Source organism: Montipora foliosa, chromosome 10 (assembly GCF_036669935.1).
Source record: "Montipora foliosa isolate CH-2021 chromosome 10, ASM3666993v2, whole genome shotgun sequence".
Taxonomy (NCBI): Eukaryota; Metazoa; Cnidaria; class Anthozoa; order Scleractinia; family Acroporidae; genus Montipora; species Montipora foliosa.
This window is the reverse complement of record NC_090878.1, coordinates 20,610,303-20,637,225: the sequence shown is the minus strand read 5'-3', so window position 1 is coordinate 20,637,225 and position 26,923 is coordinate 20,610,303. Positions and strand designations below refer to the sequence as shown.

The 26,923-nt window shown below is 37.5% G+C and overlaps 1 protein-coding gene across 1 annotated transcript; it reads left to right on the top strand.

Annotated features, from left to right (window-relative positions):
* The first annotated feature begins 25 nt into the window (after positions 1-25).
* Positions 26-26,627, top strand: LOC137973401 (uncharacterized). The gene is made up of 28 exons (XM_068820201.1): positions 26-334; positions 803-944; positions 1,986-2,314; positions 2,782-2,923; positions 3,965-4,293; positions 4,761-4,902; positions 5,944-6,272; positions 6,740-6,881; positions 7,921-8,249; positions 8,717-8,858; positions 9,900-10,228; positions 10,696-10,837; positions 11,875-12,203; positions 12,671-12,812; positions 13,850-14,178; positions 14,646-14,787; positions 15,826-16,154; positions 16,622-16,763; positions 17,802-18,130; positions 18,598-18,739; positions 19,777-20,105; positions 20,573-20,714; positions 21,755-22,083; positions 22,552-22,693; positions 23,724-24,052; positions 24,508-24,649; positions 25,683-26,011; positions 26,486-26,627. The coding sequence occupies exons 1-23, from the start codon at positions 26-28 to the stop codon at positions 21,988-21,990; spliced, it is 5,397 nt and encodes a 1,798-aa protein (XP_068676302.1). The 3' UTR covers positions 21,991-22,083; positions 22,552-22,693; positions 23,724-24,052; positions 24,508-24,649; positions 25,683-26,011; positions 26,486-26,627.
* The last annotated feature ends 296 nt before the right edge of the window (positions 26,628-26,923 follow it).

Genomic DNA, 26,923 nt, shown 5'->3' with positions numbered 1-26,923 from the left:
ACCAGAATGTCAACAACCTCTTGGCATGGAATTTGGCGCAATCAAAGATGCGCAAATACAAGCGTCTTCTGAGTGGGACCTAAATCACGCCGCCATCCAGGGAAGACTAAACTTCCAAAAGTCAGGAATAAAACAAGGTGCCTGGTCAGCAAGGAAAAACGATAAGAATCAATGGTTGCAGATTGATCTGCAAGCATCCTACACTAAAGTGACGGCTGTAGCTTCACAAGGAAGGAATCAGGGTAACCAATGGGTTACAAAGTACAAACTTCAATACAGTAACGATGGAGTTACCTTCCGATACTACAGGGTACAAGGACAGACCGTTGACAAGGTAAGATGTGATGATAAGCAATTCGTCAAAACGTGCTCTGAACGGAATACTAGCCTTCTGTTTTGTTTTGTTTTTTTCTTTATTTATTTTAATATGAATCCCCACTACGTGTACGAGACAGGTAAGGAAACGGGACAGTGGAAACAACATTTCGTTGCCGTTTGTATCAATTTCTGAAGTACGTCTTCCAGTGTAGTAAGCTTCCAAGCGTTCTGACGGTGCCAGATAGGTGTTGTCATTCCCCATTCAAACATTCCTACCAAGGACACTTTTTCCTCCATTTTTCAAATCTCCTACTCAAACTTCCAGTTTTTATTGATTGGATACCATGTGTACATTATCAACACGCGGTGGAATTTTCTTCCTTGTATCTCTCATTTCTTGTGCTTTGGATCATGAATTCTTTAGCCAGTCAGCAAAAATTTTCGTTCTGTTAATCACTATATGTCATCTTTTTTTCCCATTTAGGAATTTACTGCAAATAGCGATCAAAATTCAATCATCTATCACAAACTAAAAAATCCAATCCTGGCGCGTTACATACGATTCCGACCGGTCACTTGGCACAGGCACATATCAATGAGAGTAGAAGTCTATGGCTGTGAACAAGGTAACATGATTTTTTTCCATCGTCTCTACAATAAATAAAATTATTAAATTTTCCAAAGTTAAGTGGAAATATATTTTTAAAAAAGGTGTAGAGACAATTTAGGAAAAACAGCATTTATCTAGAAAGCTGAGCATTCTGGTGTCAGTAACGGTAATGGTCCAGGTTTACATGCAAAGATTGGCTAAAAATTATACTCTCCCTCCACTTGATAAGGCGTCGTAGGGTAAAATGCGGTGCTTTTTCGCTATATTTCCCGGTTTACCCTGATTCTGATTTGATTTTCTCTTTTTTAATGCCCTTAGTGCCGGCCAAGCTAATGAAAAAAAACTGGTGAAGTAAAAACTTAGAATAAATAATATAGATTATGGACAAGGTTAAGGTGTCAAAAAGTTTTCAAATACTACTTCATCGTCTGTCTTTTATTTACCAAATCAAATCATCTAAGATGCCACCAATCTCAGTAGTAACCTTATCTAAAAAGGTTTAATAAATTTTAAGATGAGAACAAGCACGTGCATGGGTAACAACCTCATGCAACTTCGGTTGAAGCTAACACGACTGGATTTCAGGATGACCTTCCTTATGGCATCCCACGTATAGGTAAATGAGTTACACTGAAAGTCAGGTGCAATTTCCAGAGTGCCTTAGATGTGCATAATGGCGCAAAGATGACGATGAAGGTGGCATTTAAGCAAGCAATGTTTATTTGATGAAATCCTTTTCCTGAGTTTAAGCAAATTGTTCCATCTGTAAATCGTTTTCTTTATAGTTGAATCTAGGAACTTCAATTTAATTTTCTTTGCGTGATCTGCAAATTAAATAACCATCTCAGTCAGTTAGTTACTGCAAAGACAAAAGTTAATTCCATTAAATGAGCCGGAAATGTTCGCTTTCCAGTATTGATTTGCTGTCTACTTATTTAAAACTAGTGACATTACTACTAACTTTCTAACGACTTGAAGTAGCTCTGTTACTTTCAAAGAATGTGGACATGCAAAGACTGTTTCTGATCACAACTTTTTATTTCAATTTGAAAACCAGAATGTCAAGAAGCTCTTGGCATGGAATTTGGCGCAATCAAAGATGCGCAAATACAAGCGTCTTCTGAGTGGGACCTAAATCACGCCGCCATCCAGGGAAGACTAAACTTCCAAAAGTCAGGAATAAAACAAGGTGCCTGGTCAGCAAGGAAAAACGATAAGAATCAATGGTTGCAGATTGATCTGCAAGCATCCTACACTAAAGTGACGGCTGTAGCTTCACAAGGAAGGAATCAGGGTAACCAATGGGTTACAAAGTACAAACTTCAATACAGTAACGATGGAGTTACCTTCCGATACTACAGGGTACAAGGACAGACCGTTGACAAGGTAAGATGTGATGATAAGCAATTCGTCAAAACGTGCTCTGAAGGGAATACTAGCCTTCTGTTTTGTTTGTTTTTTTCTTTATTTATTTTAATATGAATCCCCACTACGTGTACGAGACAGGTAAGGAAACGGGACAGTGGAAACAACATTTCGTTGCCGTTTGTATCAATTTCTGAAGTACGTCTTCCAGTGTAGTAAGCTTCCAAGCGTTCTGACGGTGCCAGATAGGTGTTGTCATTCCCCATTCAAACATTCCTACCAAGGACACTTTTTCCTCCATTTTTCAAATCTCCTACTCAAACTTCCAGTTTTTATTGATTGGATACCATGTGTACATTATCAACACGCGGTGGAATTTTCTTCCTTGTATCTCTCATTTCTTGTGCTTTGGATCATGAATTCTTTAGCCAGTCAGCAAAAATTTTCGTTCTGTTAATCACTATATGTCATCTTTTTTTCCCATTTAGGAATTTACTGCAAATAGCGATCAAAATTCAATCATCTATCACAAACTAAAAAATCCAATCCTGGCGCGTTACATACGATTCCGACCGGTCACTTGGCACAGGCACATATCAATGAGAGTAGAAGTCTATGGCTGTGAACAAGGTAACATGATTTTTTTCCATCGTCTCTACAATAAATAAAATTATTAAATTTTCCAAAGTTAAGTGGAAATATATTTTTAAAAAAGGTGTAGAGACAATTTAGGAAAAACAGCATTTATCTAGAAAGCTGAGCATTCTGGTGTCAGTAACGGTAATGGTCCAGGTTTACATGCAAAGATTGGCTAAAAATTATACTCTCCCTCCACTTGATAAGGCGTCGTAGGGTAAAATGCGGTGCTTTTTCGCTATATTTCCCGGTTTACCCTGATTCTGATTTGATTTTCTCTTTTTTAATGCCCTTAGTGCCGGCCAAGCTAATGAAAAAAAACTCGTGAAGTAAAAACTTAGAATAAATAATATAGATTATGGACAAGGTTAAGGTGTCAAAAAGTTTTCAAATACTACTTCATCGTCTGTCTTTTATTTACCAAATCAAATCATCTAAGATGCCACCAATCTCAGTAGTAACCTTATCTAAAAAGGTTTAATAAATTTTAAGATGAGAACAAGCACGTGCATGGGTAACAACCTCATGCAACTTCGGTTGAAGCTAACACGACTGGATTTCAGGATGACCTTCCTTATGGCATCCCACGTATAGGTAAATGAGTTACACTGAAAGTCAGGTGCAATTTCCAGAGTGCCTTAGATGTGCATAATGGCGCAAAGATGACGATGAAGGTGGCATTTAAGCAAGCAATGTTTATTTGATGAAATCCTTTTCCTGAGTTTAAGCAAATTGTTCCATCTGTAAATCGTTTTCTTTATAGTTGAATCTAGGAACTTCAATTTAATTTTCTTTGCGTGATCTGCAAATTAAATAACCATCTCAGTCAGTTAGTTACTGCAAAGACAAAAGTTAATTCCATTAAATGAGCCGGAAATGTTCGCTTTCCAGTATTGATTTGCTGTCTACTTATTTAAAACTAGTGACATTACTACTAACTTTCTAACGACTTGAAGTAGCTCTGTTACTTTCAAAGAATGTGGACATGCAAAGACTGTTTCTGATCACAACTTTTTATTTCAATTTGAAAACCAGAATGTCAAGAAGCTCTTGGCATGGAATTTGGCGCAATCAAAGATGCGCAAATACAAGCGTCTTCTGAGTGGGACCTAAATCACGCCGCCATCCAGGGAAGACTAAACTTCCAAAAGTCAGGAATAAAACAAGGTGCCTGGTCAGCAAGGAAAAACGATAAGAATCAATGGTTGCAGATTGATCTGCAAGCATCCTACACTAAAGTGACGGCTGTAGCTTCACAAGGAAGGAATCAGGGTAACCAATGGGTTACAAAGTACAAACTTCAATACAGTAACGATGGAGTTACCTTCCGATACTACAGGGTACAAGGACAGACCGTTGACAAGGTAAGATGTGATGATAAGCAATTCGTCAAAACGTGCTCTGAAGGGAATACTAGCCTTCTGTTTTGTTTGTTTTTTTCTTTATTTATTTTAATATGAATCCCCACTACGTGTACGAGACAGGTAAGGAAACGGGACAGTGGAAACAACATTTCGTTGCCGTTTGTATCAATTTCTGAAGTACGTCTTCCAGTGTAGTAAGCTTCCAAGCGTTCTGACGGTGCCAGATAGGTGTTGTCATTCCCCATTCAAACATTCCTACCAAGGACACTTTTTCCTCCATTTTTCAAATCTCCTACTCAAACTTCCAGTTTTTATTGATTGGATACCATGTGTACATTATCAACACGCGGTGGAATTTTCTTCCTTGTATCTCTCATTTCTTGTGCTTTGGATCATGAATTCTTTAGCCAGTCAGCAAAAATTTTCGTTCTGTTAATCACTATATGTCATCTTTTTTTCCCATTTAGGAATTTACTGCAAATAGCGATCAAAATTCAATCATCTATCACAAACTAAAAAATCCAATCCTGGCGCGTTACATACGATTCCGACCGGTCACTTGGCACAGGCACATATCAATGAGAGTAGAAGTCTATGGCTGTGAACAAGGTAACATGATTTTTTTCCATCGTCTCTACAATAAATAAAATTATTAAATTTTCCAAAGTTAAGTGGAAATATATTTTTAAAAAAGGTGTAGAGACAATTTAGGAAAAACAGCATTTATCTAGAAAGCTGAGCATTCTGGTGTCAGTAACGGTAATGGTCCAGGTTTACATGCAAAGATTGGCTAAAAATTATACTCTCCCTCCACTTGATAAGGCGTCGTAGGGTAAAATGCGGTGCTTTTTCGCTATATTTCCCGGTTTACCCTGATTCTGATTTGATTTTCTCTTTTTTAATGCCCTTAGTGCCGGCCAAGCTAATGAAAAAAAACTCGTGAAGTAAAAACTTAGGATAAATAATATAGATTATGGACAAGGTTAAGGTGTCAAAAAGTTTTCAAATACTACTTCATCGTCTGTCTTTTATTTACCAAATCAAATCATCTAAGATGCCACCAATCTCAGTAGTAACCTTATCTAAAAAGGTTTAATAAATTTTAAGATGAGAACAAGCACGTGCATGGGTAACAACCTCATGCAACTTCGGTTGAAGCTAACACGACTGGATTTCAGGATGACCTTCCTTATGGCATCCCACGTATAGGTAAATGAGTTACACTGAAAGTCAGGTGCAATTTCCAGAGTGCCTTAGATGTGCATAATGGCGCAAAGATGACGATGAAGGTGGCATTTAAGCAAGCAATGTTTATTTGATGAAATCCTTTTCCTGAGTTTAAGCAAATTGTTCCATCTGTAAATCGTTTTCTTTATAGTTGAATCTAGGAACTTCAATTTAATTTTCTTTGCGTGATCTGCAAATTAAATAACCATCTCAGTCAGTTAGTTACTGCAAAGACAAAAGTTAATTCCATTAAATGAGCCGGAAATGTTCGCTTTCCAGTATTGATTTGCTGTCTACTTATTTAAAACTAGTGACATTACTACTAACTTTCTAACGACTTGAAGTAGCTCTGTTACTTTCAAAGAATGTGGACATGCAAAGACTGTTTCTGATCACAACTTTTTATTTCAATTTGAAAACCAGAATGTCAAGAAGCTCTTGGCATGGAATTTGGCGCAATCAAAGATGCGCAAATACAAGCGTCTTCTGAGTGGGACCTAAATCACGCCGCCATCCAGGGAAGACTAAACTTCCAAAAGTCAGGAATAAAACAAGGTGCCTGGTCAGCAAGGAAAAACGATAAGAATCAATGGTTGCAGATTGATCTGCAAGCATCCTACACTAAAGTGACGGCTGTAGCTTCACAAGGAAGGAATCAGGGTAACCAATGGGTTACAAAGTACAAACTTCAATACAGTAACGATGGAGTTACCTTCCGATACTACAGGGTACAAGGACAGACCGTTGACAAGGTAAGATGTGATGATAAGCAATTCGTCAAAACGTGCTCTGAAGGGAATACTAGCCTTCTGTTTTGTTTGTTTTTTTCTTTATTTATTTTAATATGAATCCCCACTACGTGTACGAGACAGGTAAGGAAACGGGACAGTGGAAACAACATTTCGTTGCCGTTTGTATCAATTTCTGAAGTACGTCTTCCAGTGTAGTAAGCTTCCAAGCGTTCTGACGGTGCCAGATAGGTGTTGTCATTCCCCATTCAAACATTCCTACCAAGGACACTTTTTCCTCCATTTTTCAAATCTCCTACTCAAACTTCCAGTTTTTATTGATTGGATACCATGTGTACATTATCAACACGCGGTGGAATTTTCTTCCTTGTATCTCTCATTTCTTGTGCTTTGGATCATGAATTCTTTAGCCAGTCAGCAAAAATTTTCGTTCTGTTAATCACTATATGTCATCTTTTTTTCCCATTTAGGAATTTACTGCAAATAGCGATCAAAATTCAATCATCTATCACAAACTAAAAAATCCAATCCTGGCGCGTTACATACGATTCCGACCGGTCACTTGGCACAGGCACATATCAATGAGAGTAGAAGTCTATGGCTGTGAACAAGGTAACATGATTTTTTTCCATCGTCTCTACAATAAATAAAATTATTAAATTTTCCAAAGTTAAGTGGAAATATATTTTTAAAAAAGGTGTAGAGACAATTTAGGAAAAACAGCATTTATCTAGAAAGCTGAGCATTCTGGTGTCAGTAACGGTAATGGTCCAGGTTTACATGCAAAGATTGGCTAAAAATTATACTCTCCCTCCACTTGATAAGGCGTCGTAGGGTAAAATGCGGTGCTTTTTCGCTATATTTCCCGGTTTACCCTGATTCTGATTTGATTTTCTCTTTTTTAATGCCCTTAGTGCCGGCCAAGCTAATGAAAAAACTCGTGAAGTAAAAACTTAGAATAAATAATATAGATTATGGACAAGGTTAAGGTGTCAAAAAGTTTTCAAATACTACTTCATCGTCTGTCTTTTATTTACCAAATCAAATCATCTAAGATGCCACCAATCTCAGTAGTAACCTTATCTAAAAAGGTTTAATAAATTTTAAGATGAGAACAAGCACGTGCATGGGTAACAACCTCATGCAACTTCGGTTGAAGCTAACACGACTGGATTTCAGGATGACCTTCCTTATGGCATCCCACGTATAGGTAAATGAGTTACACTGAAAGTCAGGTGCAATTTCCAGAGTGCCTTAGATGTGCATAATGGCGCAAAGATGACGATGAAGGTGGCATTTAAGCAAGCAATGTTTATTTGATGAAATCCTTTTCCTGAGTTTAAGCAAATTGTTCCATCTGTAAATCGTTTTCTTTATAGTTGAATCTAGGAACTTCAATTTAATTTTCTTTGCGTGATCTGCAAATTAAATAACCATCTCAGTCAGTTAGTTACTGCAAAGACAAAAGTTAATTCCATTAAATGAGCCGGAAATGTTCGCTTTCCAGTATTGATTTGCTGTCTACTTATTTAAAACTAGTGACATTACTACTAACTTTCTAACGACTTGAAGTAGCTCTGTTACTTTCAAAGAATGTGGACATGCAAAGACTGTTTCTGATCACAACTTTTTATTTCAATTTGAAAACCAGAATGTCAAGAAGCTCTTGGCATGGAATTTGGCGCAATCAAAGATGCGCAAATACAAGCGTCTTCTGAGTGGGACCTAAATCACGCCGCCATCCAGGGAAGACTAAACTTCCAAAAGTCAGGAATAAAACAAGGTGCCTGGTCAGCAAGGAAAAACGATAAGAATCAATGGTTGCAGATTGATCTGCAAGCATCCTACACTAAAGTGACGGCTGTAGCTTCACAAGGAAGGAATCAGGGTAACCAATGGGTTACAAAGTACAAACTTCAATACAGTAACGATGGAGTTACCTTCCGATACTACAGGGTACAAGGACAGACCGTTGACAAGGTAAGATGTGATGATAAGCAATTCGTCAAAACGTGCTCTGAAGGGAATACTAGCCTTCTGTTTTGTTTGTTTTTTTCTTTATTTATTTTAATATGAATCCCCACTACGTGTACGAGACAGGTAAGGAAACGGGACAGTGGAAACAACATTTCGTTGCCGTTTGTATCAATTTCTGAAGTACGTCTTCCAGTGTAGTAAGCTTCCAAGCGTTCTGACGGTGCCAGATAGGTGTTGTCATTCCCCATTCAAACATTCCTACCAAGGACACTTTTTCCTCCATTTTTCAAATCTCCTACTCAAACTTCCAGTTTTTATTGATTGGATACCATGTGTACATTATCAACACGCGGTGGAATTTTCTTCCTTGTATCTCTCATTTCTTGTGCTTTGGATCATGAATTCTTTAGCCAGTCAGCAAAAATTTTCGTTCTGTTAATCACTATATGTCATCTTTTTTTCCCATTTAGGAATTTACTGCAAATAGCGATCAAAATTCAATCATCTATCACAAACTAAAAAATCCAATCCTGGCGCGTTACATACGATTCCGACCGGTCACTTGGCACAGGCACATATCAATGAGAGTAGAAGTCTATGGCTGTGAACAAGGTAACATGATTTTTTTCCATCGTCTCTACAATAAATAAAATTATTAAATTTTCCAAAGTTAAGTGGAAATATATTTTTAAAAAAGGTGTAGAGACAATTTAGGAAAAACAGCATTTATCTAGAAAGCTGAGCATTCTGGTGTCAGTAACGGTAATGGTCCAGGTTTACATGCAAAGATTGGCTAAAAATTATACTCTCCCTCCACTTGATAAGGCGTCGTAGGGTAAAATGCGGTGCTTTTTCGCTATATTTCCCGGTTTACCCTGATTCTGATTTGATTTTCTCTTTTTTAATGCCCTTAGTGCCGGCCAAGCTAATGAAAAAAAACTCGTGAAGTAAAAACTTAGAATAAATAATATAGATTATGGACAAGGTTAAGGTGTCAAAAAGTTTTCAAATACTACTTCATCGTCTGTCTTTTATTTACCAAATCAAATCATCTAAGATGCCACCAATCTCAGTAGTAACCTTATCTAAAAAGGTTTAATAAATTTTAAGATGAGAACAAGCACGTGCATGGGTAACAACCTCATGCAACTTCGGTTGAAGCTAACACGACTGGATTTCAGGATGACCTTCCTTATGGCATCCCACGTATAGGTAAATGAGTTACACTGAAAGTCAGGTGCAATTTCCAGAGTGCCTTAGATGTGCATAATGGCGCAAAGATGACGATGAAGGTGGCATTTAAGCAAGCAATGTTTATTTGATGAAATCCTTTTCCTGAGTTTAAGCAAATTGTTCCATCTGTAAATCGTTTTCTTTATAGTTGAATCTAGGAACTTCAATTTAATTTTCTTTGCGTGATCTGCAAATTAAATAACCATCTCAGTCAGTTAGTTACTGCAAAGACAAAAGTTAATTCCATTAAATGAGCCGGAAATGTTCGCTTTCCAGTATTGATTTGCTGTCTACTTATTTAAAACTAGTGACATTACTACTAACTTTCTAACGACTTGAAGTAGCTCTGTTACTTTCAAAGAATGTGGACATGCAAAGACTGTTTCTGATCACAACTTTTTATTTCAATTTGAAAACCAGAATGTCAAGAAGCTCTTGGCATGGAATTTGGCGCAATCAAAGATGCGCAAATACAAGCGTCTTCTGAGTGGGACCTAAATCACGCCGCCATCCAGGGAAGACTAAACTTCCAAAAGTCAGGAATAAAACAAGGTGCCTGGTCAGCAAGGAAAAACGATAAGAATCAATGGTTGCAGATTGATCTGCAAGCATCCTACACTAAAGTGACGGCTGTAGCTTCACAAGGAAGGAATCAGGGTAACCAATGGGTTACAAAGTACAAACTTCAATACAGTAACGATGGAGTTACCTTCCGATACTACAGGGTACAAGGACAGACCGTTGACAAGGTAAGATGTGATGATAAGCAATTCGTCAAAACGTGCTCTGAAGGGAATACTAGCCTTCTGTTTTGTTTGTTTTTTTCTTTATTTATTTTAATATGAATCCCCACTACGTGTACGAGACAGGTAAGGAAACGGGACAGTGGAAACAACATTTCGTTGCCGTTTGTATCAATTTCTGAAGTACGTCTTCCAGTGTAGTAAGCTTCCAAGCGTTCTGACGGTGCCAGATAGGTGTTGTCATTCCCCATTCAAACATTCCTACCAAGGACACTTTTTCCTCCATTTTTCAAATCTCCTACTCAAACTTCCAGTTTTTATTGATTGGATACCATGTGTACATTATCAACACGCGGTGGAATTTTCTTCCTTGTATCTCTCATTTCTTGTGCTTTGGATCATGAATTCTTTAGCCAGTCAGCAAAAATTTTCGTTCTGTTAATCACTATATGTCATCTTTTTTTCCCATTTAGGAATTTACTGCAAATAGCGATCAAAATTCAATCATCTATCACAAACTAAAAAATCCAATCCTGGCGCGTTACATACGATTCCGACCGGTCACTTGGCACAGGCACATATCAATGAGAGTAGAAGTCTATGGCTGTGAACAAGGTAACATGATTTTTTTCCATCGTCTCTACAATAAATAAAATTATTAAATTTTCCAAAGTTAAGTGGAAATATATTTTTAAAAAGGTGTAGAGACAATTTAGGAAAAACAGCATTTATCTAGAAAGCTGAGCATTCTGGTGTCAGTAACGGTAATGGTCCAGGTTTACATGCAAAGATTGGCTAAAAATTATACTCTCCCTCCACTTGATAAGGCGTCGTAGGGTAAAATGCGGTGCTTTTTCGCTATATTTCCCGGTTTACCCTGATTCTGATTTGATTTTCTCTTTTTTAATGCCCTTAGTGCCGGCCAAGCTAATGAAAAAACTCGTGAAGTAAAAACTTAGGATAAATAATATAGATTATGGACAAGGTTAAGGTGTCAAAAAGTTTTCAAATACTACTTCATCGTCTGTCTTTTATTTACCAAATCAAATCATCTAAGATGCCACCAATCTCAGTAGTAACCTTATCTAAAAAGGTTTAATAAATTTTAAGATGAGAACAAGCACGTGCATGGGTAACAACCTCATGCAACTTCGGTTGAAGCTAACACGACTGGATTTCAGGATGACCTGCCTATGGCATCCCACGTATAGGTAAATGAGTTACACTGAAAGTCAGGTGCAATTTCCAGAGTGCCTTAGATGTGCATAATGGCGCAAAGATGACGATGAAGGTGGCATTTAAGCAAGCAATGTTTATTTGATGAAATCCTTTTCCTGAGTTTAAGCAAATTGTTCCATCTGTAAATCGTTTTCTTTATAGTTGAATCTAGGAACTTCAATTTAATTTTCTTTGCGTGATCTGCAAATTAAATAACCATCTCAGTCAGTTAGTTACTGCAAAGACAAAAGTTAATTCCATTAAATGAGCCGGAAATGTTCGCTTTCCAGTATTGATTTGCTGTCTACTTATTTAAAACTAGTGACATTACTACTAACTTTCTAACGACTTGAAGTAGCTCTGTTACTTTCAAAGAATGTGGACATGCAAAGACTGTTTCTGATCACAACTTTTTATTTCAATTTGAAAACCAGAATGTCAAGAAGCTCTTGGCATGGAATTTGGCGCAATCAAAGATGCGCAAATACAAGCGTCTTCTGAGTGGGACCTAAATCACGCCGCCATCCAGGGAAGACTAAACTTCCAAAAGTCAGGAATAAAACAAGGTGCCTGGTCAGCAAGGAAAAACGATAAGAATCAATGGTTGCAGATTGATCTGCAAGCATCCTACACTAAAGTGACGGCTGTAGCTTCACAAGGAAGGAATCAGGGTAACCAATGGGTTACAAAGTACAAACTTCAATACAGTAACGATGGAGTTACCTTCCGATACTACAGGGTACAAGGACAGACCGTTGACAAGGTAAGATGTGATGATAAGCAATTCGTCAAAACGTGCTCTGAAGGGAATACTAGCCTTCTGTTTTGTTTGTTTTTTTCTTTATTTATTTTAATATGAATCCCCACTACGTGTACGAGACAGGTAAGGAAACGGGACAGTGGAAACAACATTTCGTTGCCGTTTGTATCAATTTCTGAAGTACGTCTTCCAGTGTAGTAAGCTTCCAAGCGTTCTGACGGTGCCAGATAGGTGTTGTCATTCCCCATTCAAACATTCCTACCAAGGACACTTTTTCCTCCATTTTTCAAATCTCCTACTCAAACTTCCAGTTTTTATTGATTGGATACCATGTGTACATTATCAACACGCGGTGGAATTTTCTTCCTTGTATCTCTCATTTCTTGTGCTTTGGATCATGAATTCTTTAGCCAGTCAGCAAAAATTTTCGTTCTGTTAATCACTATATGTCATCTTTTTTTCCCATTTAGGAATTTACTGCAAATAGCGATCAAAATTCAATCATCTATCACAAACTAAAAAATCCAATCCTGGCGCGTTACATACGATTCCGACCGGTCACTTGGCACAGGCACATATCAATGAGAGTAGAAGTCTATGGCTGTGAACAAGGTAACATGATTTTTTTCCATCGTCTCTACAATAAATAAAATTATTAAATTTTCCAAAGTTAAGTGGAAATATATTTTTAAAAAGGTGTAGAGACAATTTAGGAAAAACAGCATTTATCTAGAAAGCTGAGCATTCTGGTGTCAGTAACGGTAATGGTCCAGGTTTACATGCAAAGATTGGCTAAAAATTATACTCTCCCTCCACTTGATAAGGCGTCGTAGGGTAAAATGCGGTGCTTTTTCGCTATATTTCCCGGTTTACCCTGATTCTGATTTGATTTTCTCTTTTTTAATGCCCTTAGTGCCGGCCAAGCTAATGAAAAAACTCGTGAAGTAAAAACTTAGGATAAATAATATAGATTATGGACAAGGTTAAGGTGTCAAAAAGTTTTCAAATACTACTTCATCGTCTGTCTTTTATTTACCAAATCAAATCATCTAAGATGCCACCAATCTCAGTAGTAACCTTATCTAAAAAGGTTTAATAAATTTTAAGATGAGAACAAGCACGTGCATGGGTAACAACCTCATGCAACTTCGGTTGAAGCTAACACGACTGGATTTCAGGATGACCTGCCTATGGCATCCCACGTATAGGTAAATGAGTTACACTGAAAGTCAGGTGCAATTTCCAGAGTGCCTTAGATGTGCATAATGGCGCAAAGATGACGATGAAGGTGGCATTTAAGCAAGCAATGTTTATTTGATGAAATCCTTTTCCTGAGTTTAAGCAAATTGTTCCATCTGTAAATCGTTTTCTTTATAGTTGAATCTAGGAACTTCAATTTAATTTTCTTTGCGTGATCTGCAAATTAAATAACCATCTCAGTCAGTTAGTTACTGCAAAGACAAAAGTTAATTCCATTAAATGAGCCGGAAATGTTCGCTTTCCAGTATTGATTTGCTGTCTACTTATTTAAAACTAGTGACATTACTACTAACTTTCTAACGACTTGAAGTAGCTCTGTTACTTTCAAAGAATGTGGACATGCAAAGACTGTTTCTGATCACAACTTTTTATTTCAATTTGAAAACCAGAATGTCAAGAAGCTCTTGGCATGGAATTTGGCGCAATCAAAGATGCGCAAATACAAGCGTCTTCTGAGTGGGACCTAAATCACGCCGCCATCCAGGGAAGACTAAACTTCCAAAAGTCAGGAATAAAACAAGGTGCCTGGTCAGCAAGGAAAAACGATAAGAATCAATGGTTGCAGATTGATCTGCAAGCATCCTACACTAAAGTGACGGCTGTAGCTTCACAAGGAAGGAATCAGGGTAACCAATGGGTTACAAAGTACAAACTTCAATACAGTAACGATGGAGTTACCTTCCGATACTACAGGGTACAAGGACAGACCGTTGACAAGGTAAGATGTGATGATAAGCAATTCGTCAAAACGTGCTCTGAAGGGAATACTAGCCTTCTGTTTTGTTTGTTTTTTTCTTTATTTATTTTAATATGAATCCCCACTACGTGTACGAGACAGGTAAGGAAACGGGACAGTGGAAACAACATTTCGTTGCCGTTTGTATCAATTTCTGAAGTACGTCTTCCAGTGTAGTAAGCTTCCAAGCGTTCTGACGGTGCCAGATAGGTGTTGTCATTCCCCATTCAAACATTCCTACCAAGGACACTTTTTCCTCCATTTTTCAAATCTCCTACTCAAACTTCCAGTTTTTATTGATTGGATACCATGTGTACATTATCAACACGCGGTGGAATTTTCTTCCTTGTATCTCTCATTTCTTGTGCTTTGGATCATGAATTCTTTAGCCAGTCAGCAAAAATTTTCGTTCTGTTAATCACTATATGTCATCTTTTTTTCCCATTTAGGAATTTACTGCAAATAGCGATCAAAATTCAATCATCTATCACAAACTAAAAAATCCAATCCTGGCGCGTTACATACGATTCCGACCGGTCACTTGGCACAGGCACATATCAATGAGAGTAGAAGTCTATGGCTGTGAACAAGGTAACATGATTTTTTTCCATCGTCTCTACAATAAATAAAATTATTAAATTTTCCAAAGTTAAGTGGAAATATATTTTTAAAAAAGGTGTAGAGACAATTTAGGAAAAACAGCATTTATCTAGAAAGCTGAGCATTCTGGTGTCAGTAACGGTAATGGTCCAGGTTTACATGCAAAGATTGGCTAAAAATTATACTCTCCCTCCACTTGATAAGGCGTCGTAGGGTAAAATGCGGTGCTTTTTCGCTATATTTCCCGGTTTACCCTGATTCTGATTTGATTTTCTCTTTTTTAATGCCCTTAGTGCCGGCCAAGCTAATGAAAAAACTCGTGAAGTAAAAACTTAGGATAAATAATATAGATTATGGACAAGGTTAAGGTGTCAAAAAGTTTTCAAATACTACTTCATCGTCTGTCTTTTATTTACCAAATCAAATCATCTAAGATGCCACCAATCTCAGTAGTAACCTTATCTAAAAAGGTTTAATAAATTTTAAGATGAGAACAAGCACGTGCATGGGTAACAACCTCATGCAACTTCGGTTGAAGCTAACACGACTGGATTTCAGGATGACCTGCCTATGGCATCCCACGTATAGGTAAATGAGTTACACTGAAAGTCAGGTGCAATTTCCAGAGTGCCTTAGATGTGCATAATGGCGCAAAGATGACGATGAAGGTGGCATTTAAGCAAGCAATGTTTATTTGATGAAATCCTTTTCCTGAGTTTAAGCAAATTGTTCCATCTGTAAATCGTTTTCTTTATAGTTGAATCTAGGAACTTCAATTTAATTTTCTTTGCGTGATCTGCAAATTAAATAACCATCTCAGTCAGTTAGTTACTGCAAAGACAAAAGTTAATTCCATTAAATGAGCCGGAAATGTTCGCTTTCCAGTATTGATTTGCTGTCTACTTATTTAAAACTAGTGACATTACTACTAACTTTCTAACGACTTGAAGTAGCTCTGTTACTTTCAAAGAATGTGGACATGCAAAGACTGTTTCTGATCACAACTTTTTATTTCAATTTGAAAACCAGAATGTCAAGAAGCTCTTGGCATGGAATTTGGCGCAATCAAAGATGCGCAAATACAAGCGTCTTCTGAGTGGGACCTAAATCACGCCGCCATCCAGGGAAGACTAAACTTCCAAAAGTCAGGAATAAAACAAGGTGCCTGGTCAGCAAGGAAAAACGATAAGAATCAATGGTTGCAGATTGATCTGCAAGCATCCTACACTAAAGTGACGGCTGTAGCTTCACAAGGAAGGAATCAGGGTAACCAATGGGTTACAAAGTACAAACTTCAATACAGTAACGATGGAGTTACCTTCCGATACTACAGGGTACAAGGACAGACCGTTGACAAGGTAAGATGTGATGATAAGCAATTCGTCAAAACGTGCTCTGAAGGGAATACTAGCCTTCTGTTTTGTTTGTTTTTTTCTTTATTTATTTTAATATGAATCCCCACTACGTGTACGAGACAGGTAAGGAAACGGGACAGTGGAAACAACATTTCGTTGCCGTTTGTATCAATTTCTGAAGTACGTCTTCCAGTGTAGTAAGCTTCCAAGCGTTCTGACGGTGCCAGATAGGTGTTGTCATTCCCCATTCAAACATTCCTACCAAGGACACTTTTTCCTCCATTTTTCAAATCTCCTACTCAAACTTCCAGTTTTTATTGATTGGATACCATGTGTACATTATCAACACGCGGTGGAATTTTCTTCCTTGTATCTCTCATTTCTTGTGCTTTGGATCATGAATTCTTTAGCCAGTCAGCAAAAATTTTCGTTCTGTTAATCACTATATGTCATCTTTTTTTCCCATTTAGGAATTTACTGCAAATAGCGATCAAAATTCAATCATCTATCACAAACTAAAAAATCCAATCCTGGCGCGTTACATACGATTCCGACCGGTCACTTGGCACAGGCACATATCAATGAGAGTAGAAGTCTATGGCTGTGAACAAGGTAACATGATTTTTTTCCATCGTCTCTACAATAAATAAAATTATTAAATTTTCCAAAGTTAAGTGGAAATATATTTTTAAAAAAGGTGTAGAGACAATTTAGGAAAAACAGCATTTATCTAGAAAGCTGAGCATTCTGGTGTCAGTAACGGTAATGGTCCAGGTTTACATGCAAAGATTGGCTAAAAATTATACTCTCCCTCCACTTGATAAGGCGTCGTAGGGTAAAATGCGGTGCTTTTTCGCTATATTTCCCGGTTTACCCTGATTCTGATTTGATTTTCTCTTTTTTAATGCCCTTAGTGCCGGCCAAGCTAATGAAAAAACTCGTGAAGTAAAAACTTAGGATAAATAATATAGATTATGGACAAGGTTAAGGTGTCAAAAAGTTTTCAAATACTACTTCATCGTCTGTCTTTTATTTACCAAATCAAATCATCTAAGATGCCACCAATCTCAGTAGTAACCTTATCTAAAAAGGTTTAATAAATTTTAAGATGAGAACAAGCACGTGCATGGGTAACAACCTCATGCAACTTCGGTTGAAGCTAACACGACTGGATTTCAGGATGACCTGCCTATGGCATCCCACGTATAGGTAAATGAGTTACACTGAAAGTCAGGTGCAATTTCCAGAGTGCCTTAGATGTGCATAATGGCGCAAAGATGACGATGAAGGTGGCATTTAAGCAAGCAATGTTTATTTGATGAAATCCTTTTCCTGAGTTTAAGCAAATTGTTCCATCTGTAAATCGTTTTCTTTATAGTTGAATCTAGGAACTTCAATTTAATTTTCTTTGCGTGATCTGCAAATTAAATAACCATCTCAGTCAGTTAGTTACTGCAAAGACAAAAGTTAATTCCATTAAATGAGCCGGAAATGTTCGCTTTCCAGTATTGATTTGCTGTCTACTTATTTAAAACTAGTGACATTACTACTAACTTTCTAATGACTTGAAGTAGCTCTGTTACTTTCAAAGAATGTGGACATGCAAAGACTGTTTCTGATCACAACTTTTTATTTCAATTTGAAAACCAGAATGTCAAGAAGCTCTTGGCATGGAATTTGGCGCAATCAAAGATGCGCAAATACAAGCGTCTTCTGAGTGGGACCTAAATCACGCCGCCATCCAGGGAAGACTAAACTTCCAAAAGTCAGGAATAAAACAAGGTGCCTGGTCAGCAAGGAAAAACGATAAGAATCAATGGTTGCAGATTGATCTGCAAGCATCCTACACTAAAGTGACGGCTGTAGCTTCACAAGGAAGGAATCAGGGTAACCAATGGGTTACAAAGTACAAACTTCAATACAGTAACGATGGAGTTACCTTCCGATACTACAGGGTACAAGGACAGACCGTTGACAAGGTAAGATGTGATGATAAGCAATTCGTCAAAACGTGCTCTGAAGGGAATACTAGCCTTCTGTTTTGTTTGTTTTTTTCTTTATTTATTTTAATATGAATCCCCACTACGTGTACGAGACAGGTAAGGAAACGGGACAGTGGAAACAACATTTCGTTGCCGTTTGTATCAATTTCTGAAGTACGTCTTCCAGTGTAGTAAGCTTCCAAGCGTTCTGACGGTGCCAGATAGGTGTTGTCATTCCCCATTCAAACATTCCTACCAAGGACACTTTTTCCTCCATTTTTCAAATCTCCTACTCAAACTTCCAGTTTTTATTGATTGGATACCATGTGTACATTATCAACACGCGGTGGAATTTTCTTCCTTGTATCTCTCATTTCTTGTGCTTTGGATCATGAATTCTTTAGCCAGTCAGCAAAAATTTTCGTTCTGTTAATCACTATATGTCATCTTTTTTTCCCATTTAGGAATTTACTGCAAATAGCGATCAAAATTCAATCATCTATCACAAACTAAAAAATCCAATCCTGGCGCGTTACATACGATTCCGACCGGTCACTTGGCACAGGCACATATCAATGAGAGTAGAAGTCTATGGCTGTGAACAAGGTAACATGATTTTTTTCCATCGTCTCTACAATAAATAAAATTATTAAATTTTCCAAAGTTAAGTGGAAATATATTTTTAAAAAGGTGTAGAGACAATTTAGGAAAAACAGCATTTATCTAGAAAGCTGAGCATTCTGGTGTCAGTAACGGTAATGGTCCAGGTTTACATGCAAAGATTGGCTAAAAATTATACTCTCCCTCCACTTGATAAGGCGTCGTAGGGTAAAATGCGGTGCTTTTTCGCTATATTTCCCGGTTTACCCTGATTCTGATTTGATTTTCTCTTTTTTAATGCCCTTAGTGCCGGCCAAGCTAATGAAAAAACTCGTGAAGTAAAAACTTAGGATAAATAATATAGATTATGGACAAGGTTAAGGTGTCAAAAAGTTTTCAAATACTACTTCATCGTCTGTCTTTTATTTACCAAATCAAATCATCTAAGATGCCACCAATCTCAGTAGTAACCTTATCTAAAAAGGTTTAATAAATTTTAAGATGAGAACAAGCACGTGCATGGGTAACAACCTCATGCAACTTCGGTTGAAGCTAACACGACTGGATTTCAGGATGACCTGCCTATGGCATCCCACGTATAGGTAAATGAGTTACACTGAAAGTCAGGTGCAATTTCCAGAGTGCCTTAGATGTGCATAATGGCGCAAAGATGACGATGAAGGTGGCATTTAAGCAAGCAATGTTTATTTGATGAAATCCTTTTCCTGAGTTTAAGCAAATTGTTCCATCTGTAAATCGTTTTCTTTATAGTTGAATCTAGGAACTTCAATTTAATTTTCTTTGCGTGATCTGCAAATTAAATAACCATCTCAGTCAGTTAGTTACTGCAAAGACAAAAGTTAATTCCATTAAATGAGCCGGAAATGTTCGCTTTCCAGTATTGATTTGCTGTCTACTTATTTAAAACTAGTGACATTACTACTAACTTTCTAACGACTTGAAGTAGCTCTGTTACTTTCAAAGAATGTGGACATGCAAAGACTGTTTCTGATCACAACTTTTTATTTCAATTTGAAAACCAGAATGTCAAGAACCTCTTGGCATGGAATTTGGCGCAATCAAAGATGCGCAAATACAAGCGTCTTCTGAGTGGGACCTAAATCACGCCGCCATCCAGGGAAGACTAAACTTCCAAAAGTCAGGAATAAAACAAGGTGCCTGGTCAGCAAGGAAAAACGATAAGAATCAATGGTTGCAGATTGATCTGCAAGCATCCTACACTAAAGTGACGGCTGTAGCTTCACAAGGAAGGAATCAGGGTAACCAATGGGTTACAAAGTACAAACTTCAATACAGTAACGATGGAGTTACCTTCCGATACTACAGGGTACAAGGACAGACCGTTGACAAGGTAAGATGTGATGATAAGCAATTCGTCAAAACGTGCTCTGAAGGGAATACTAGCCTTCTGTTTTGTTTGTTTTTTTCTTTATTTATTTTAATATGAATCCCCACTACGTGTACGAGACAGGTAAGGAAACGGGACAGTGGAAACAACATTTCGTTGCCGTTTGTATCAATTTCTGAAGTACGTCTTCCAGTGTAGTAAGCTTCCAAGCGTTCTGACGGTGCCAGATAGGTGTTGTCATTCCCCATTCAAACATTCCTACCAAGGACACTTTTTCCTCCATTTTTCAAATCTCCTACTCAAACTTCCAGTTTTTATTGATTGGATACCATGTGTACATTATCAACACGCGGTGGAATTTTCTTCCTTGTATCTCTCATTTCTTGTGCTTTGGATCATGAATTCTTTAGCCAGTCAGCAAAAATTTTCGTTCTGTTAATCACTATATGTCATCTTTTTTTCCCATTTAGGAATTTACTGCAAATAGCGATCAAAATTCAATCATCTATCACAAACTAAAAAATCCAATCCTGGCGCGTTACATACGATTCCGACCGGTCACTTGGCACAGGCACATATCAATGAGAGTAGAAGTCTATGGCTGTGAACAAGGTAACATGATTTTTTTCCATCGTCTCTACAATAAATAAAATTATTAAATTTTCCAAAGTTAAGTGGAAATATATTTTTAAAAAAGGTGTAGAGACAATTTAGGAAAAACAGCATTTATCTAGAAAGCTGAGCATTCTGGTGTCAGTAACGGTAATGGTCCAGGTTTACATGCAAAGATTGGCTAAAAATTATACTCTCCCTCCACTTGATAAGGCGTCGTAGGGTAAAATGCGGTGCTTTTTCGCTATATTTCCCGGTTTACCCTGATTCTGATTTGATTTTCTCTTTTTTAATGCCCTTAGTGCCGGCCAAGCTAATGAAAAAACTCGTGAAGTAAAAACTTAGGATAAATAATATAGATTATGGACAAGGTTAAGGTGTCAAAAAGTTTTCAAATACTACTACATCGTCTGTCTTTTATTTACCAAATCAAATCATCTAAGATGCCACCAATCTCAGTAGTAACCTTATCTGAAAAGGTTTAATAAATTTTAAGATGAGAACAAGCACGTGCATGGGTAACAACCTCATGCAACTTCGGTTGAAGCTAACACGACTGGATTTCAGGATGACCTGCCTATGGCATCCCACGTATAGGTAAATGAGTTACACTTAAAGTCAGGTGCAATTTCCGGAGTGCCTTAGAGGTGCATAATGGCGCAAAGATGACGATGAAGGTGGCATTTAAGCAAGCAATGTTTATTTGATGAAATCCTTTTCCTGAGTTTAAGCAAATTGTTCCATCTGTAAATCGTTTTCTTTATAGTTGAATCTAGGAACTTCAATTTAATTTTTTTTTTGCGTGATCTGCAAATTAAATAACCATCTCAGTCAGTTAGTTACTGCAAAGACAAAAGTTAATTCCATTAAATGAGCCGGAAATGTTCGCTTTCCAGTATTGATTTGCTGTCTACTTATTTAAAACTAGTGACATTACTACTAACTTTCTAACGACTTGAAGTAGCTCTGTTACTTTCAAAGAATGTGGACATGCAAAGACTGTTTCTGATCACAACTTTTTATTTCAATTTGAAAACCAGAATGTCAAGAACCTCTTGGCATGGAATTTGGCGCAATCAAAGACGCGCAAATACAAGCGCCTTCTGAGTGGGACCTAAATCACGCCGCCATCCAGGGAAGACTAAACTTCCAAAAGTCAGGAATAAAACAAGGTGCCTGGTCAGCAAGGAAAAACGATAAGAATCAATGGTTGCAGATTGATCTGCAAGCATCCTACACTAAAGTGACGGCTGTAGCTTCACAAGGAAGGCATTAGGGTAACCAATGGGTTACAAAGTACAAACTTCAATACAGTAACGATGGAGTTACCTTCCGATACTACAGGGTACAAGGACAGACCGTTGACAAGGTAAGATGTGATGATAAGCAATTCGTCAAAACGTGCTCTGAACGGAATACTAGCCTTCTGTTTTGTTTTGTTTTTTTCTTTATTTATTTTAATATGAATCCCCACTACGTGTACGAGACAGGTAAGGAAACGGGACAGTTAAAACAACATTTCGTTGCCGTTTGTATCATTTTCTGAAGTACGTCTTCCAGTGTAGTGAGCTTCCAAGCGTTCTGACGGTGCCAGATAGGTGTTGTCATTCCCCATTCAAACATTCCTACCAAGGACACTTTTTCCTCCATTTTTCAAATCTCCTACTCAAACTTCCAGTTTTTATTGATTGGATACCATGTGTACATTATCAACACGCGGTGAAATTTTCTTCCTTTTATCTCTCATTTCTTGTGCTTTGGATCATGAATTCTTTAGCCAGTCAGCAAAAATTTTCGTTCTGTTAATCACTATATGTCATCTTTTTTTCCCATTTAGGAATTTACTGCAAATAGCGATCAAAATTCAATCATCTATCACAAACTAAAAAATCCAATCCTGGCGCGTTACATACGATTCCGACCGGTCACTTGGCACAGGCACATATCAATGAGAGTAGAAGTCTATGGCTGTGAACAAGGTAACATGATTTTTTTCCATCGTCTCTACAATAAATAAAATTATTAAATTTTCCAAAGTTAAGTGGAAATATATTTTAAAAAAGGTGTAGAGACAATTTAGGAAAAACAGCATTTATCTAGAAAGCTGAGCATTCTGGTGTCAGTAACGGTAATGGTCCAGGTTTACATGCGAAGATTGGCTAAAATTATACTCTCCCTCCACTTGATAAAGCGTCGTAGGGTAAAATGCGGTGCTTTTTCGCTATATTTTCCGGTTTACCCTGATTCTGATTTGATTTTCTCTTTTTTAATGCCTTTAGTGCCGGCCAAGCTATTGAAAAAACTCGTGAAGTAAAAACTTAGGATAAATAATATAGATTATGGACAAGGTTAAGGTGTCAAAAAGTTTTCAAATACTACTACATCGTCTGTCTTTTATTTACCAAATCAAATCATCTAAGATGCCACCAATCTCAGTAGTAACCTTATCTAAAAAGGTTTGATAAATTTTAAGATGAGAACAAGCACGTGGGTAACAACCTCATGCAACTTCGGTTAAAGCTAACACGGCTGGATTTCAGGATGACCTGCCTATGGCATCCCACGTATAGGTAAATGAGATACACTGAAGGTGAGGTGCAATTTCCAGAGTGCCTTAGATGTGCATAATGGCGCAAAGATGACGCTGAAGATGGCACTTAAGCAAGCGATGTTTATTTGATGAAACCCTTTACTGAGTTTAAGGTAATTGTTCGATCTGTAAATCGTTTTCTTTATAGTTGAATCTAGGAACTTTAATTTAATTTTCTATCCGTGATCTGCAAGTTACATAACCATCTCAGTCAGTTAGTTACTGCAAAGACAAAAGTTAATTCCATTAAATGAGCCGGAAATGTCGCTTTCCAGTATTGATTTGCTGTCTACTTATTTAAAACTAGTGACATTACTACTAACTTTCTAACGACTTGAAGTAGCTCTGTTACTTTCAAAGAATGTGGACATGCAAAGACTGTTTCTGATCACAACTTTTTATCTCAATTTGAAAACCAGAATGTCAAGAACCTCTTGGCATGGAATTTGGCGCAATCAAAGATGCGCAAATACAAGCGTCTTCTGAGTGGGACCTAAATCACGCCGCCATCCAGGGAAGATTAAACTTCCAAAAGTCAGGAATAAAACAAGGTGCCTGGTCAGCAAGGAAAAACGATAAGAATCAATGGTTGCAGATTGATTTGCACGCATCCTACACTAAAGTGACGGCTGTAGCTTCACAAGGAAGGAATCAGGGTAACCAATGGGTTACAAAGTACAAACTTTAATACAGTAACGATGGAGTTACCTTCCGATACTACAGGGTACAAGGACAGACCGTTGACAAGGTAAGATGTGATGATAAGCAATTCGTCAAAACGTGCTCTGAAGGAATACTAGCCTTCTGTTTGTTTGTTTTTTTTTCTTTATTTATTTTAATATGAATCCCCACTACTTTTACGAGACAGGTAAGAAAAACGCGACATTTCGTTGCCGTTTGTATCAATTTCTGAAGTACGTCTTCCAGTGTAGTAAGCTTCCAAGCGTTGTGACGGTGCCGGATAGGTGTTGTCATTCCCCATTCAAACATTCCTACCAAGGACACTTTTTCCCTCATTTTTCAAATCTCCTACTCAAACTTTCAGTTTTTATTGATTGGATATTATGTGTACATTATCAACACGCGGTGGAATTTTCTTCCTTGTATCTCCCATTTCTTGTGCTTTGGATCATGAATTCTTTAGCCAGTCAGCAAAATTTTTGTTCTCTTAATCGCTATATGTCATCTTGTTTTTCCTTTTAGGAATTTACTGCAAATAGCGATCAAAATTCAATCATCTATAACAAACTAAAAAATCCAATCCTGGCGCGTTATATACGATTCCGACCGGTCACTTGGCACAGCCACATATCAATGAGAGTAGAAGTCTATGGCTGTGAACAAGGTAACATGATTTTTTTTTCGATCGTCTCTACAATAAACAAAATTATTAAATCCTCCAAAGTTAAGTGGAAATATATTTTTAAAAAAGGTGTAGAGACAATTAAGGAAAAACAGCATTTTTCTTGAAAGCTGAGCATTCTGGTGTCAGTAACGGTGATGGTCCAGGTTTACATGCGAAGATTGGCTAAAAATTATATTCTCCCTCCACTTGATAAGGCGTTGTAGGGTAAAATAGGGTGCTTTTTTGTTATATTTCCCGGTTGACCCTGATTCTGATTTGATTTTCCCTTTTTGAATGCCCTTAGTGCCGACCAAGCTAATGAAAAAGCTCGATAAGTAAAACTTAGGATAAGTAATATAGATTCTGGACAAGGTTAAGGTGTCAAAACGTTTTCAAATACTACTACATCATATGTCTTTTATTTACCAAATCAAGTCATCTAAGATGCCACCAATCTCAGTAGTAACCTTATCTAAAAAGTTTTAATAACTTTTAAGATGAAAACAAGCACGTGGGTAACAACCTCATGCAACTTCGGTTGAAGCTAACACGGCTGCATTTCAGGATGACCTGCCTATGGCATCCCACGTATAGGTAAATGAGATACACTGAGGGTGAGGTGCAATTTCCAGAGTGCCTTAGATGTGCATAATGGCGCAAAGATGACGCTGAAGATGGCACTTAAGCAAGCGATGTTTATTTGATGAAACCCTTTTACTGAGTTTAAGGAATTGTTCGATCTGTAAATCGTTTTCTTTATAGTTGAATCTAGGAACTTTAATTTAATTTTCTATCCGTGATCTGCAAGTTACATAACCATCTCAGTCAGTTAGTTACTGCAAAGACAAAAGTTAATTCCATTAAATGAGCCGGAAATGTTCGATTTCCAGTATTAATTTGCTGTTTTTATATTTAAACTAGTGACATTACTACTAACTTTCTAACGACTTGAAGTAGCTCTGTTACTTTCAAAGAATGTGGACATGCAAAGACTGTTTCTGATCACAACTTTTTATCTCAATTTGAAAACCAGAATGTCAACAACCTTTTGGCATGGAATTTGGCGCAATCAAAGATGCGCAAATACAAGCGTCTTCTGAGTGGGACCTAATCACGCCGCCATCCAGGGAAGACTAAACTTCCAAAAGTCAGGAATAAAACAAGGTGCCTGGTCAGCAAGGAAAAAACGATAAGAATCAATGGTTGCAGATTGATCTGCAAGCATCCTACACTAAAGTGACGGCTGTAGCTTCACAAGGAAGGAATCAGGGTAACCAATGGGTTACAAAGTACAAACTTCAATACAGTAACGATGGAGTTACCTTCCGATACTACAGGGTACAAGGACAGACCGTTGACAAGGTAAGATGTGATGATAAGCAATTCGTCAAAACGTGCTCTGAAGGAAATACTTGCCTTCTGTTTTGTTTTGTTTTTTTCTTTATTTATTTTAATATAAATCCCCACTACGTCCACGAGACAGGTCCTTAAGGAAACGCGACACTGGAAACAACATTTTGTTGCGGTTTGTATCAATTTCTGAAGTACGTCTTCCAGTGTAGTAGGCTTCCAAGCGTTCTGACGTTGCCAGATAGGTGTTGTCATTCCCCATTCAAACATTCCCTACCAAGGACACTTTTTTCCTCCATTTTTCAAATCTCCTACTCAAACTTCCAGTTTTTATTGATTGGATATCATGTGTACATTATCAACACGCGGTGGACTTTTCTTCCTTGTATCTCTCATTTCTTGTGCTTTGGATCATGAATTCTTTAGCCAGTCAGCAAAAATTTTCGTTCTGTTAATCACTATATGTCATCTTTTTTTCCCATTTAGGAATTTACTGCAAATAGCGATCAAAATTCAATCATCTATCACAAACTAAAAAATCCAATCGTGGCGCGTTACATACGATTCCGACCTGCCACTTGGCACAGCCACATATCAATGAGAGTAGAAGTCTATGGCTGCAAACAAGGTAATCAAATTTTTTTTCCATCGCCTTATTATAAACTAAATTATAAATTAATCCAACGTTAAGGAAATTATCCTTGAAAAAGGAGTAAGAGATGCTTTAGGAAAAACGGCATTTATCTAGAAAGCTGAACATTCTGGTGTCAGGAATGGTGATGGTGAAGCTTTACATACGATATTGGCTAAAAATTATACTCGGCTACCAGTTTAAATATAGCGTCGTAAGTTAAAAGGTGGTGTTTGTCCGTTTGATTTCCCCGTTTACACTGAATCTGATTTGAATTTACGTTTTTGAATGCC

Excerpts from the sequence above, each read along its gene's own strand:
- LOC137973401 (XM_068820201.1), top strand. The coding sequence starts at position 26 with ATGGAATTTGGCGCAATCAAAGATGCGCAAATACAAGCGTCTTCTGAG. Across the intron at positions 16,155-16,621 it reads AAGGACAGACCGTTGACAAG|GAATTTACTGCAAATAGCGA; the intron begins GTAAGATGTGAT and ends TTTCCCATTTAG. Across the intron at positions 18,740-19,776 it reads AGTCTATGGCTGTGAACAAG|AATGTCAAGAACCTCTTGGC; the intron begins GTAACATGATTT and ends TTTGAAAACCAG.